This window comes from Balaenoptera borealis (genome assembly GCF_965194805.1).
Source record: "Balaenoptera borealis genome assembly, chromosome: 2".
In the NCBI taxonomy this organism is placed as follows: Eukaryota; Metazoa; Chordata; class Mammalia; order Artiodactyla; family Balaenopteridae; genus Balaenoptera; species Balaenoptera borealis.
Genome location: NC_138867.1, coordinates 4,984,088 through 4,998,807, shown reverse-complemented (window position 1 = coordinate 4,998,807; position 14,720 = coordinate 4,984,088). Strand labels below are relative to the sequence as shown.

Below are 14,720 nucleotides of genomic sequence, written 5' to 3'. Positions count from 1 at the left end.
CATATTAAAAGGATGAACTTTATGGTATGTGAATTATACTTCAATAAAACTGTTATAACTAAATTTAAAACCAGGAAGCAAAATAAAAGACTCAGAAGATTTGATGATAAAGCTGAAAAAATGTCCTCCAAAATTTAAACACAAACAAACAAAACACAGACGTAGGAAAGAATGAAGAAAAAATAAAAATCAGAGTGTCAGTGCAAGAAGTATCACATGCCCAACAAGAGTTCCAGTGAGAGAAGAACGGAAAAGATGGAGAGATCATTAAAGAAATACTGATATTCAAGAAGAAAGAACCAAGAACTGAAGCCAGAAGTTTCTAAATTGAAAGGGCCCAGCACATGGGTACAAATTGGATCCAAACCATGAAACGTAAGCACAAAATTTCAGAGCATCAGAGACAAAACAAAGATCCTATGAGAATCATGACAGAAAAAAATCAAAATGAAACATGTCATGTACAAAGAACCTGGAATCAGAATGGCTTTAGACTTCAACAATCCTCTAGAGACCTAGAAAGCAAGTCTTCAAAATTTTGAGGGAAAATGAATTCCAAGGTAAAATTCTGCAGAAGCTATCAGCCAGTCATGATGGCAAAACAGACATTCTCAAACCTGGAGTCTCCACAAACTCACTTCCCAGACATCCTTGCTCAGGGAGGTGCCGAAGGATGTGTAAACGCTCCACCCAAATCCTGGAGTAAACTGAGAGAGGACGAGGTGGGCGCAGGACAGAGGTAAAGAGAATCCAGGAAGGCAGTTGCACACCAGACTGGAGCAGCTCTAAAGGCGCAGAAGGGGATTTTTTTCCCTTAAGAACAAAACGACAGAATTATCTGGTGGCATGAAGGCATCAAGATGATATTTCTACCTAACTGGCAGAGAACTGCAAGCGCCATGTAGCGTCATCACGCATTTAAATGGATTATTTTTTAAATAATCTCCTTCTTTTCCCATTCTCTTTCGAGTTCTTTGCTAGCCAATCTCATCTTCCCAGCCTTGCTTCCAGATGCCATTCTGTAATGTCAAGAACTGTGCCAGAGACATTCCAGAAACCTCAGGCTCTACAGTTAGACACAGCTGGATTCAAATTCCTGTTCCACCACTTCCTGGAAGGGTGCCTTGGGCAAACTGACTTAACTTATCCCTGCCTCAGTACTATTTCCAATGTTATAGATAAGGAGACTGAAACACTGGTTTGGGTGTGTGTTTGGGGGGTGGGGGGTTACCTAACTGGCTTGATATCAGGGTTAAACAGAATGAGCCATATAAAGCGTTTAACTTGGTCTCTGACACATAGTGAACACTCATTAACATTTTCAAGATGAAAACACTGAATTAAGGAAATAGTCATTCATCAGGGAAACAAGAAAACACACAGGTAAGGAAAAATCATCGTAAGTTACTCCATAGTTTGGCTCTGAATAACAAATAGTCATAATGATGTCAACTCCGAATAGTGACCTAAGGGAAATCACAGCTGCACTGAGAGGACTTTTTTTGGGGGGCAGGGGGCAGGAGGGAATGCTCAGGGGTGCTGGGGTACAGGGCAGAAAGACAGATCAATCTTCACCTTCCGAAGTCAGAAATCAAACAATACGCCTAAAACTGAAAAACAAGAAGCAGCAATATACATCTATTATCTAACCAGATGAAACACACGGAGTGCAAACAAGAGTGGTGTCTCTCGAGAACGGGGGCAGGCTGGCTGGGGGCTAACAAATTCTGTTCATCTAGCTGTCTCTCTAAACTATGCTCATGTATAACTCTGATTTTAAAGACTTAAAATCACAAAACACAGCATTACACAGGAAAATAAAACACACACTGAGAGAGGACCACTTCTTAGTGTCCTACTGCCCTCCAGTCCCTAACTTTTTTCCTGTGGCCTGGCTGAGTGGCAGCTTGAATGTGGTCTGTTACTGCGGTGCCCTAAGAAAACATTCTTTGGTTTTTCTCCAGTCTGATTCAAAGGTCACTTAGGTTGGTTGCAATCAAGGTCTCTAACTAATGGATCTCAGAACTGTGAATGCTGAGCGGGCTGTGTCTAGGTGGAGGGCAGTAGGGCCCTTCTGACTCACGCTCACGGAACGGGTACACACACCGTGTGCCCTCGCTACTGCTGTCCAGCCTCTAGGGAAGGACGCAGGGTCCAGGGTGTTGTTCTTCCTCTCCAGGCAAGGGGAAGGTGGCCTGGCGTCTCTGATTACGGCTTCTCTCCCCGCAGTCTTGTCCTCTCCTTCTGGAACTTCTATTATAACATCTACTGGAAAGCTCAGATTTATCCCCAGTTCTCTCCTCTCTGCTGTCATAACTCCCACCTTCTGTTTTTCTCTGCCTTCGGGCCCAGCTCCTCAAGCTCTATCACGCTCACCCACACACGTGTTCACTAGCACAGCCCCCAGAGCAGCCCTCGCCCCCGCCCCCCATGCCACTCAGATGCGCTCCCCATACCACCCCCCCGTAGCACACTGTTCATTTCAGCCATACAACAGCCTCCTGAACGCCACCGTGAGCGTGGAGCACCGAGGAAAAGAAAAGAGAGGCAGTGCACTCTGTGCTCCCATCTCCCCCCCCTTCTCGGGGAAGCGGGATCAACGTGGTGGCTAAGCACACAGGGTGAGGAGAGGGGGCCTTGGCACGGAGCACGCAGTGGGCCTGGGGGCTGAGAAGTGGACAGAGGAGACGGCAGTATAGTTAGGAAAGTGGTTTTACTGAACCACTAAGTACAATACATAGACACAGAGCGAACAAGGAAATATACAGATGATAATGGAATAACTAAATTGCCTGAGTCGACCTCAAATTATACTAACATTTGGAGATGGGAGACTCTTAGCTGTGGGGCTGCCCTTTGCACGGACAGGCCTGCCAGCTTCCCTAGCTTCTACTCACGATGTGGCCAGAGCACTGCCTCATCCCCAAGGGGTGGTGCAGTCAAGAGTTCACAGGGCAGGCCTGAGACTGCTGTCCTTAGAAAGGCCTGCTCGAGACGTGGGTCCTTCACTGGCGTCTGGGAACTTGGATTTCTGGAGGGTTCCCACCATTCTCCAAACTGACAAGAGTGGCGCCCTGTACCTCAACTGTGCAATGTGGCCGATGCTGAAACCTGCTTTCCTTCTGGGAGTCTGGAGTTTTGGTACGTGCTAGACAGGGGGTGCCCACGCGACCAGCCCCTAGCAGTCTTTGGGCTCTGCGTCTCTAATGAGAGTCCCTGGTAGACGATACGTCACACGTGTCACAACACACCGCTAGAGGAATTCATGAGTCAAGTCACTCACCTGGTTTCCTCTGCACGTCACCCCACTCGCCTTTCCTTTGGATCCTTTCACTACAATCCTTTCACTCCACGCCCTGGAGCAGTCCCTCTAGGGAATCACTGAACCTGGTGTGGTCTTGAGATCACTAATACAGTGTAACCACCAAAAATGTCTCCAGACCTGGCCAAATGTTCCGCAGAGAATACAAGGCTGTACTCAAACTTCCCTGAACGTGAAAGACAGAGAAAGACTAAAGGAAAAAGGCTGAAGAGACGTGACAATGACATACAACACATCTTCCTTATACGAACTTGAACCAGAAAGGGAAAAGCTACACCTGGGCCTAACCTAAGCACAATCGGATGGGTCTATGGGCTGGAGAGAAGTGCTGCACCCTGCACCGAGGCTTACACCCTGACTGGAGAGCTGTGGCTCATTCTGCTGACAAGTGCTCAGGTCTCGAGGAAACACTCTGTGGAGAGCGCAGGGGAGGGACAGTGTACGTGTGTGCACACCCGTGACGGAGTGAATGCAACCATCTTGACAACCTGTGAATGGGGTGAAGAGAATACCAGAGCCCTTTGCACTATTCTGGTAACTTTCCTATGAGTCCTCAATTATTTCAAAACAAATTCTTTTTAAAACCACACTAATCTCCTTGATTACTCTGCTGTGGGTGACCTGCTAACTGGTCAGCCTGAATCCTCTCTGATAAGCCAGATTTCCTCCTCCTGTTTGCTAACTTTTTATTAACTGCTCTTAGTTAAAACTGAGAGTCTAGGTCGAGCTGTGTCAGAGCTGAGTGTGCCTCTGAACGGTGAGACAGGACCCTGGGTGATGCCCTCTGGCACAGTGGTAAGAGCCCACCCCCCACCCCCCTCCACCTGCACGCACCCACCAGGACGAGCTGAGAGGCTCCGGCGCCCGGGAAGGCAGACTCCGGCCTCGCTGGCCTCGCTTTCCTCTCCTCACCTTCTGCCTTGTGCTTACTCTATCACAAACTCCATTCTCCCCTCCCAGTCATTGCATGTGATGCGCCCTCTGTCCACACTCTCCCTCCATCTCTTCCCTCTTGTTTAGTCAGGAATCATCCTTCAGACCTAGACTCACTTCCGCTACACAGCCTTCAGCTGTCCCTCCTGGACGCTCCCAGGGTGCCTACCCTGAGCGTCCCCCCAACTAGTACAGGTGACCCCTGACCAACATGTAGCTGACCTGTGCAGGCCCACTTTTCCTCAAATATTTTTCAATAAGTACGTGTACTTATTACACTACAGTTAAACGGTGGTTGCTTTTTCACTCATCCGTAACCTTAACCACAACACAAGCTCCATGCCTCTTCTGTTCATGGTTGTATTCCAACACGTGCCACGGCATCACAGACGCGGTGACGCTCGAAAAGTGTTCACTGAATGAATGAATTACAATCTTGTGAGCACTCTTTATAACCACTTACAAATCAGCATGTCTAGGGACAAGTAGGTTTCAAGTTCCAAACGATGAAGTTCCAAGCACTGGCGATTATCAGTGGGAGTCCAACAAAAGTTTATATAAATAATTCGCTCAAACCTGCTCCAAGGACAACCAGACACCATTTATTCTGACTCTCTCCTAGTTACATGAGCTAAACAGTATAACTATGTGCTTCAAACTCCCATCTGGATTCCCAAGAGAGTTATTAAACTGTTTCACTCGGCAATGAATGAAACTAGTAAAATAAAAGGGCCTCTCCTTCACCAGAATTAAAGGGACTTATGCCAGCTTGACTTAAAACCACTCAAGACTTGTTTAATTGTACACAATATCACCAGAGTAAGGATCCACCTTGGCTTAGGATTCCCAAAGCTCGGCAACCCATATTCACGCTGGGCTACAGATCAGTGATAAACCATTATAACCAATAAGGATGAGCAAACAGATAAGGTGATGTGAGAGACTAGAAAAAGAGAGACTAGTGGGTATCTCCGCACCCACTAAAGAAAAAGAGGGCAGGGAACTCCCTGGCCGTCCGGTGGTTAAGACTCTGCACTGTCACTGCTGAGGGCTCGGGGTTCAATCCCTGGTCAGGGAACTAAGATCCCGCAAGCTGTGGGCACAGCCGAAAAAAAAAGAGAAAGAGGGCAGGGAGGAGTGAGACAGGAAGGAAGACTGGCAGCGCACCCAAGCACTGTTCCACTGGGGACAGAGCCAGCCAGCCTCCCACGGAGGTTCAGAATGAAGCCACAGCACTGACGCCAGGGCTCCTGCAGGCAACACGCTTGTAATGTGCTCGTGTATGTTCTGCAACATCCAGAAGTCTCAGTGTGTTGAAGCCGGATGCCTCCTCTACGTACAGAACCTCTTTCGTTTCTCCCTGGTACAATTTTAGTTGAGATACAGAACTTGCTGTGACACTATGTAACCCTGCAGAAACTTCTTTTCTACCGGTGACCGATCATGGACCTACGACCTGGCAAATGCCATCGCCTGTTCTCTGCCCTCCATCTTTCTCATCCTGATTTCCTGTATGCCTTCTGTGTAGCTCTGTTTCTCCTTGCTTCACCACTCCATGCGCACCTTAGTCATGAGCCCGCTGGGTTTCTGTTAAGAGACAGAACAAACACACTTCTCCATTCTCCTATCCCCACCCCTCTCCAAATAAAATTCTTACAGTGAACTCAGTGCCCATCTGACCCAGCTGCCTCACTATTTCCCTGGAAGTATATCACAGTACCTCGGAGGCACCTCGCACTACAAACAAATGTGAAAACAGCTGAAAATCCCCTATGCTGACGTCATTCCAAAGCTTCGCCCCTACATTTCCAACGTCTCTCCCATCTTGGTGTCTGCTTTTTCCTACCTCTACCATAGTTCTCAGAGTCACTCAGGATTTAAATCTCTGGAACTTCTACTTTCCTGACTTGAGATCTGTCCACTCTTTGCAGTTTCTCATACTCAGAACCTTTTTCTTCTCTATTTCCAGTCCCAAGACCCTTAAATTAAGCCACCCTTTTATTACCACTAGCATGCATCAGTGAAATCATTTACCTCCTCAATCCAGCATGCACACCACCACTGGTTATTTTTACTACAAACACTGCTCTTGTGCAGTAACCATGCAAAACCCTTCACTGTTCGTGATGCGAACGGAATTAAGCACAAAACTTTAAGGTGGTTACCATTCAGGTAGTCCTCCATAATCTGCCAGGAACCTATTTTTCCAGCCTTACTTTGCAATATTAAAGACTTGTTCCACGGACTCCACTCACAACTAACCATTCTCTTCCCCTAAAAAAGCATTCCAGGCAACAGAAAACCCCAATGCAATGGAGTACTGCAATCTAGGAGAGAGGTCTGCAAACTAAGGCCCTTGGCCTGTTCTTGCAAATCAGGGTTCCATGGGCCATAACCACACCCACTCCCGCGGTGTTATCTGTGGCCATCTTTACACTAGGCAGGCAGAGCCGAGTATCTGTGACCGAGACCACAACACCTCAATATTTACGATGCTGCCCCTTACGGAAAAGGCCTGCAGACCCTGGGACTTAGGGACTTCACAGGACAACTCCTACTGCTGTTTTGAGAGCCAGTAGCAGGAATGTGGCACAGGAGGAAGGAAGGCGCCAGGAGGCTACTGCAAAAACCCCCGGGACCAGAGATTACAGCAGTTCACACAAGGGCGGAAGCAGTGGGGATGGTGAGAAATGGGTGGCTAACAAAGCAGCCAACAGAATCAGTTGATGGACTGGATGCAGGCTGCTAGAGAAAAGTGAGGAACCACGGATGACATCTAGTTTCTGGCCGAAGCTACCAGAAGGATACAGTTGCTACTTGGACCAAGATGGGGACTACTATGGGTAGACCAGGTTTTTGAAGGAAAATCAGATCCACAACTGGACAACATAATTTACACCAGTCGTTCTCCTGCACAAAAGCCTCCCAGGACTCACTACCCTTTCAGAGTAAGAGCCCAAATCCTTACAATGGTCTCTAAGGGCTCCCACAGTCAGGCTCTCTTCTCTCTGACTTCATCAAACTCCCTGATTGCTACAGGCTGTTTGTGTCCCCCACAAAATTCGTATGTTGAAATATAATCCCCAATATGATAGCCATTTGGAGACTGGTCCTTTGCTAGGTGAATAGGTCGTAAGGGCAGAGCCTCCATGGACAGAATTAGTGTACTTATAAATGAGACCCCAGAGAGCTCTGAGCTCTCTCCCCGCTTCTGCCATGTGAGGACACAGCAAGAACGCATGAAGCAGGCATCGTGCTCTCACCAGATACCAAATCTGCCAGTCCCTTGATCTTGGACTTCCCAGCCACCATAACTATGAGAAATAAATTCCTGTCGCTGACGAGCCACGCACGTTATGGAACTTCATTAGAGCAGCCCCAAGCAGACGAAGACACCAATGTGCACTCCACCCTGCCCACAGCACCTCCCTGCTCTCCCTGAGCACACCAGTCAAGCTCCTGCGTCAGGCCCCCACACCTGACGTTTCTATTGTCTGGGATGCTTTTCTTCAAAGACATCAACAGAGTTTATTCTCACCACCTCTGCTCAAATACAACCTCTGTGAGGACGCCCTATTTAAATTCCACTAGCCCCTGGCCCCTTCCTCACCCTTTTGTTCCCCTCCCTTCTCTGCTCACTTTATCTCCAGCACATTTATTACCTTCTCACATAACTTGTTTAATCTATCTCCTCCCCCCACCTCCTAGAATGGAAGCTCCAAGAGATGGAGAATATTTGCTTTTTCCCCCCACTGTGTAACTGCACTGCCTAAAACACAACAGGTGATCAATAAATATTTGTTGAGTAAATAAACCGGCCCAAAGAATAAATATAACTCGCGAAAGTCAAGAGAACTTCACTCACATTCCTGGGTTTTGAGGGAAAAAAACAAAAGCACGTTCTAAATGCCTACGTGAGGCAGCTCAGCTCAGGCAATGATCTTACTAGTAGCTCTCCCTCTATTTCAGAGTGCCAGAACATGACTTTCTTTTCTCCCTCCCCTACTCTCAGCCCTTAAATGTTTGGGATCAGTTCATAGATGATGCAGTTTAAAATAAAAACAAAACAAAACCCTAAGCTTATCTAGCCTACATTCCTTTCTGGCTTCATCAGTGCTCTCCGCTCTGCGCTACGGCTCACACCACCCAGACTTCGTTCTGCTCCTCAAAGACACCTTGGTCCTTTTCACGTCAATCACCGCTCGCCCGTTAAGCCCTCTACCTAGAAAGCTCCTCTCACACCTCTGCCAGTCTGCGTCTTCTCATCATTCAGATGTCCGAACGCCACCACCTCAAAAACACCCTGCCTGCTGCCACCCCAGCCAAGAGGCCAAACCTCCACTCCCAACTCCTCCTTTATTTTCCTAACACTTAAAACCTTCTAAAGTCTTACTTGCATACGTGTATCTTATTTATGACGGCAGATCTCACCTACTTTGTTCACCACTATGTCCGTGGTGCCTAAAACACTAAGTAAAACAGGTGATAATTTAGTTACATGTCAATACCGTGGTAGACAGTTCCGCTTTACCATTGAAGACACTGATAGCCAGAAGAGAGACTCCTGATATCAGATAGCTGGGAGAGTCTACTGGAAACGACTACTTAGGACTATTTCCACGACTCCGTGAGACCTGGGGCCAGACACTAGCATCTCTTCTGTCACGGTAGCGCACAGACCGCGCTACAGTTAGGAACCTCCAGGATCTGCGTGCCTTTAATCGATGAACGACCCTCTCGGCCAATCCGCAGGCCGCATAAGAACCTGCCCCCAGGCAAGAAATATTTTGAGGACGGACCAACACAATAAAAAAAACCTTATCCTGGGAAAGGTGGCTTCCCTTGTCATTTTGACCAACCCTCACCTACCTACAAGTCAGTCCTGGGGAACCCTGTGACTGCATAATGGCAGCAGGGGGCCCTCCAGAACTCGCTCCCCACCCACTGCATCCCAGTAAATGAATCCTGGATCCTAAACCTAAAAAACGCAAAGGAAGCCGTTCCCAAAACAACTGCGGGAGAAGGGCAGGGGGGAGGGGGGCTTCCGCCCGGGAGTGGGAGCAGCGCGCGGAGGCTTCACGCGCGCGGCCCGACCCCCAGCCGGAGCCCTGGACGGCCGGCCCAGCCCCTCCGCACCCTCGGCCCGGGGGAGACGCCGTACCTGCTGCAGGGAAGCGCAGCCCTGACAGCGCGAGAGGTCCGCCGCCGTCCCGGGCGCCGCCGAGTGGGTCTCGCCCGGCATCATGGTGCCGCCGCCGGGCCCGGTGAGCCCGCGCGCCTCAGGGACCCGCGACCTCGGCCCTGTCCTGCCTCTGCTGACACCGCCGGGGCCGCCGCCTGCCAGGCCGCTTCCCGCCGGGTCCGGGCGGGTCCATCCGTGCACAGAGGTCCCCGTGGAGCTGACGAACCACTCTCCCAGCCAGAGCTGCCTCGGGCACTAGAAAGAAACGCTACCCGGCGCGGCCCCCGAGCGCGACGCAGTCGGGCCAGGACCCCGCCCCGCCCTGGCTCGCTCCTCCCCTCGCCGCGGCGCGGGGCTGCCTAAGGCACCGCCTGAGCAAAATAGGGAGCGGAGCCGCGCCGATACCGTGGGGAAGACAGGCGCGAAGGAAACGTCGAGGAGAGAAGAGACATCGAGGGGCACTTCTTCCACGGTGTAGGGTTTACTCATTCATTGCCGGCTTGCTGTGTGGCACACTTCACATAGACACCTAAAACCTTCAACGAGGGGGAGGTGACCTGAGCATGACGTCACTCCAGGCGCCTCATGGTCCTGAAGGACCCCGCACCCGGACGGGCCAGTGCGCGATTCTTAACTGGAGGGATGGGCGCTGTCCGAGTCCGGCCGGGTCCAGGAGGAGACGGCAGGACTACAGCTCCCAACGCCACGCGCGGCGGGCGGACACCTAGTGGTTCCTCCGGCCGCGCCCGGTGCGCTTTGGCGCCTTGCATAGTTTGTCGTCGTCGCTGACCAGTCCTTCCTCCGGGAGCGTCTTTCTTCCCCGCAGCTCCCCCCGCCTGCTGTGTCCACTTGCCGTCCTCGGTCTCATTCCAGACCCATCCCCGCCGCGTCCCTGAAGCCTCGGCTGTGGGCGCCGCCACCCACTAGGTGCCAAGCACAGCGCCTGGCCGAATCCTCGGCGACCCTGCCACTAATTGGTAGCTACTACCAAGTCTTATTTTTAAAATCTCTTGGAAAAGGAAAAAAGAAAAGAAATCCTCACCTGACCGCAGTTCCTGGATACATTCAGGTCCCGATCTTCTTGTTTGAACCGAAGTTTTTCCCATCTGCATTCCAATACCCACTGCCACCAGAATCTCTTTTTGATAATCACAGCTTGCTGCCATCGGTACCTTGCTCGGAAGCCTCCCGTGGCTTCCCGACGTCTGGTTAGAAAGTCCAAATTCTTAGCATTCAGTACAAGCTTTGTATGTGTTAAGGAGACGTCCAGACCTTACTCGCTCCTTCCTAAATCTTCAGGATGGAAATTGCAACTGAAAACACCCCTTCCAAGAAAGCATTCTGGGTTCCTCTCCAAATAACGCACCCTTGCCTTTGCTTACATGCTCTGTGGCTGACGATTGCTGTGAAGTGGAGGGACAAGGTATCCATCCAGCAGATCCCTAGATTACCTGTCGTGGGCACTTAAGACACACCTGTACTTGTCTGAAGAGGTGCTGTGGGATGCGAAGAAAGCAAGAGTAGGGTTAAAAGTGAAAGGAGAAGTAAGCAGATGGACAGCAGGGAAGCAGGTGTACCTTGGAAGAGAAAGGGGAAAGGAGGCCCTCGCGGTCCTGGTGACTTTCCATTTCTGGTTTCCGATCCCAGACAACTGGTCTTAAGAGTAACTTCCTTTTTATTTAAGGTTTCCCAAGTGAGTGTTTTTTCCAGAGTCCCCTTCGTGGAGGAGGCAGCAGCTTACCCTCCAGCGTGATCTCCCCCTGCCCTGCACCCAGGCACACAGCGCACCTCCCCTTGCTGGAACTGGGAACCCTCACTACTGCCTTCCTGCCTTTGGGCCCCTGCCCTTGTCTTCCCCCAGCTCGACAGGCTGTCGTCCTCCTGTTCCAGGCCCCACGTTTTACCTCCACAGCTGCAGGTAACACCTACGTCCCTTTTTGTCCCTTAGCACTGAGCAATTTTTTTTTTTTTTTAATAACACCACATTTTGACTTGTACGGTGGTGATTTTGATGTCTTAGAGGTGCTTTTTCCTTTTAAACGCTGCAAAGCGCTGTACACCGTAGGTGCTCCATGGATGTCAGAGTGAGTCAAATTTGCTGCAGCTAATTGAAGGTGAAAGAGAATAAGCACTTCCATTCAAAAGTGGAAGTGCATTTGTTTCAACTTCTGCCTTTCTCATAAGATACTTAAGAAAAAAAAAAAGTCTGGGGCTTCCCTGGTGGCGCAGTGGTTGAGAATCTGCCTGCCAATGCAGGGCACGCGGGTTCGAGCCCTGGTCTGGGAAGATCCCACATGCCGCAGAGCAACTGGGCCCGTGAGCCACAACTACTGAGCCTACGCGTCTGGAGCCTGTGCTCCGCAACAAGAGAGGCCGCGATAGAGGCCCGCGCACCGCGATGAAGAGTGGCCCCCACTTGCCACAACTAGAGGAAGCCCTCGCACAGAAACGAAGACCCAACACAGCCATAAATAAAATAATTAATTAATTAATTAATTAAAAAAAAAAAAAAAGACAGGGTAAATGCTTTCACCTTTCCCTTAAAAAAAAAAAAAAAGTCTGGTTTGTGTAATGTAGGGTGGGCAAACTTTCCATAAAGGGCCACATAGTAAAATATTTTAGGCTTTTGGGGCCATAAATATGCAGGTCTCTACTGCACATCTGTGTCATCTTTTGTTTTTGAAAAACCTTCTAAAGATGTAAAAATCATTCTTACCTGGCAGGCTGTACAAAAACAAGTGTCATTATAGTTCATGATGGCAATTGATGTTGGCCACTAGTTAAGGAATGCTGAAAATAATATTTTTCCTCTTTCCCACATGAAGGGCCATACCTGTTTTGTCATTGTGATGGAAACAAGCAAGCAAACGTCTACACTGCAGAAAGTGGTGAGCAATGGCTTTGGAACCAAACGCCTAGCCTTAAAGTCTCTAGCAAGTGACCTATTTGAGCTAGTATTTCCTTACAGAGGATTAGCTATAATTTAAGTGTAAAATGACAAGGACAGGGCCAAGTCCATAGGATCTTCTATACAGAGGGTAGGTATTAGCAATTCATTGATGGTGTTATCCACTTTGGAAAATAGAGAAATAATATCCCCAGCCTACTCATTAAAAAAAAAAAGTTTGGTTTTGTTTGGTGTTTTAGCTTTTTTTTTGGTCAAAATTCCAAGGAAAGCTGTGTTTTTCTGTCAGACTGTCCTAAGACCTGGAGGGATGTCTAGATTCTGACTCTGATTTGGTGGACCCCTTGCCTGTAGAGTCCAGTTAGTTACTTAGAGGAGAAATAACTATAAAAGTCTGAGTTCTTGCCCCACACCCTCAACATCATCTCTCAGATACTTGGTAACTTCTCACAATTAAAGCTTTAGAGTATAACATAATTAAAAAGTTAATTAAATTGATGATTTAATTTATTAACATATGATTCCACTGAAATGGCTAATAGATTTTGTCTAGAAGTCAAGGCTTTTATCACAGGAACTCAAAATGGAAAGTTGTTTGTTGTTCGAATGTTCTTGTATTTTGTTTTATGAAGAGCTATTCTTTCATCTGTTGCATTTACCCATAAGAAAAATAAACTATGTTTCGTCTTTCTTTTAAAACCCTGAGAGATGTCTTATGGAGTAGCTGCAACTCTAGCAGTCTACAGCTCAGTGATATTATCTGATGGAGTTATATTAGTTTCCACATCTGTGATGTAATGCTAACATAAGCCCACAAGATGTCTGTCTTTCCCTGTCTGTGGTTTAGGCCCAAATGGAATTTCCAGCCATATTTATTTATGATATAGCCCCTTCTTACGGGAGTAGAAATGCCGTCTTCTGGGGCATCCTGTGTGGAGGTATTTTGTAAGAGCCACCTTGCCGCCTGCCCAGTCGAGTCCACCGTGTTTGGTTCTAGCGTGCCTTTGCCTCAGTGTTTCTTACTACCCTAGGCGATGGTGGGGTTTTAATCCTCCCCCAGGGATCGGCGGCAGGCCCTGTGACTTTGCTTACAGCCCAGCTCTTAAGTTCGAGGGGTAAGCACCTTACTTCTTCCTGGAAGATCGAGTTCACTCAGAAACCAGAAGAACCCATTTTGGTTTTAAAACAAGCATAATTTGGAATAGAATGCAAAACTGATAGGATTGTTAAAGCTGAAGCACAATTTTAAAGGACTTTCTTGGTTGCTAAAGCCCTCTCCGGGGGAGTGTGGGGTATTTTGTGAACATCTGGCAGCTGTAGCTCCTTGTCACGTGAGACAGTTCCTGCGGTCTCAGGGATTTGCTTCCTAAAAGTTCCTACACTACAGTCCCAGTAACTTTTGGCGCCTTCCGGCCCCAGGATCATCTATACAGTTTGTGAGGCCAAGTGTAAGACGAAATTGCCAGACCCCTTGTTCAAAACTTCTGAAGAATCTTAAGATGCAACAGCAAAGCACCAAACAAGCACAGAGCCCTTGTGAGTGTGGCTCACTCTTTGACAAAACAAGTAGCACACTGAGGAAGTGGCCCCGCCAGCCACCCTCTTTCTAACCAGACGTGCTCCCAGCCCTGCTCACCCTGGGTGGTCCCACCCCCTCCCAAACCAGAGGTACTGGGCTGTGTCATCACGACTTTCAGACTCAGCCTGCCAAATGGTCGCATCTAACGCCCCCCTCCCTGTCCTCAGAAACACCAGCATCTGGCCAATCCAAAGGTACCACTGGTTGACTTCTCACTTCACCAAACTCTCTTATCCTGGGTCTCCCATCTCTCCTTTCTGTCTGTCTGTCTAGGCCCTTGATGATTCTGGTTACACATAACCTCACCCTCCCGTGCTGTATATCAGGGGTCCCCAACCCCCCGGGCTGCGGACCGCTACTGGTCCCGTTAGGAGCTGGGCCGCACAGCAGGAGGCGAGCGGCGGGCAAGCGAGCGAAGCTTCATCTGCCGCTCCCCCTCGCTCCCCATCGCTCCCCATGGCTCCCCGTCGCTCCCCATGGCTCCCCGTCGCTCCCCGTCGCTCCCCATGGCTCCCCGTCGCTCCCCGTCGCTCCCCCTCGCTCCCCCTCGCTCCCCGTGGCTCCCCGTCGCTCCCCATGGCTCCCCGTCGCTCCCCATGGCTCCCCGTCGCTCCCCGTCGCTCCCCATGGCTCCCCGTCGCTCCCCATGGCTCCCCGTCGCTCCCCATCGCTCCCCGTCGCTCCCCATGGCTCCCCATGGCTCCCCCTCGCTCCCCATGGCTCCCCATGGCTCCCCCTCGCTCCCCATGGCTCCCCTTCGCTCCCCCTCGCTCCCCGTGGCTCCCCGTGGCTCCCCCAT

At 49.6% G+C, this 14,720-nt stretch overlaps 1 protein-coding gene and 1 long non-coding RNA gene across 4 annotated transcripts in view; one reads left to right on the top strand and one right to left on the bottom strand.

Annotated features, from left to right (window-relative positions):
• The window catches only part of ICE1 (interactor of little elongation complex ELL subunit 1), a 57,852-nt gene extending 48,138 nt beyond the window's left edge, over positions 1-9,714 (bottom strand). The window contains exon 1 of one of the 3 annotated variants that reach the window (XM_082380309.1): positions 9,417-9,714. In XM_082380309.1, coding sequence (XP_082236435.1) covers positions 9,417-9,500 — 84 coding nt within the window. In that variant the 5' untranslated portion in view covers positions 9,501-9,714. The remainder of the gene's footprint in view (positions 1-9,416) is intronic. The other 2 variants (XM_082380308.1, XM_082380307.1) reach the window with 2 other exon arrangements.
• The window catches only part of LOC309623421, a 720,194-nt gene that overhangs the window by 379,158 nt on the left and 326,316 nt on the right, over positions 1-14,720 (top strand). The window lies entirely within an intron of this gene.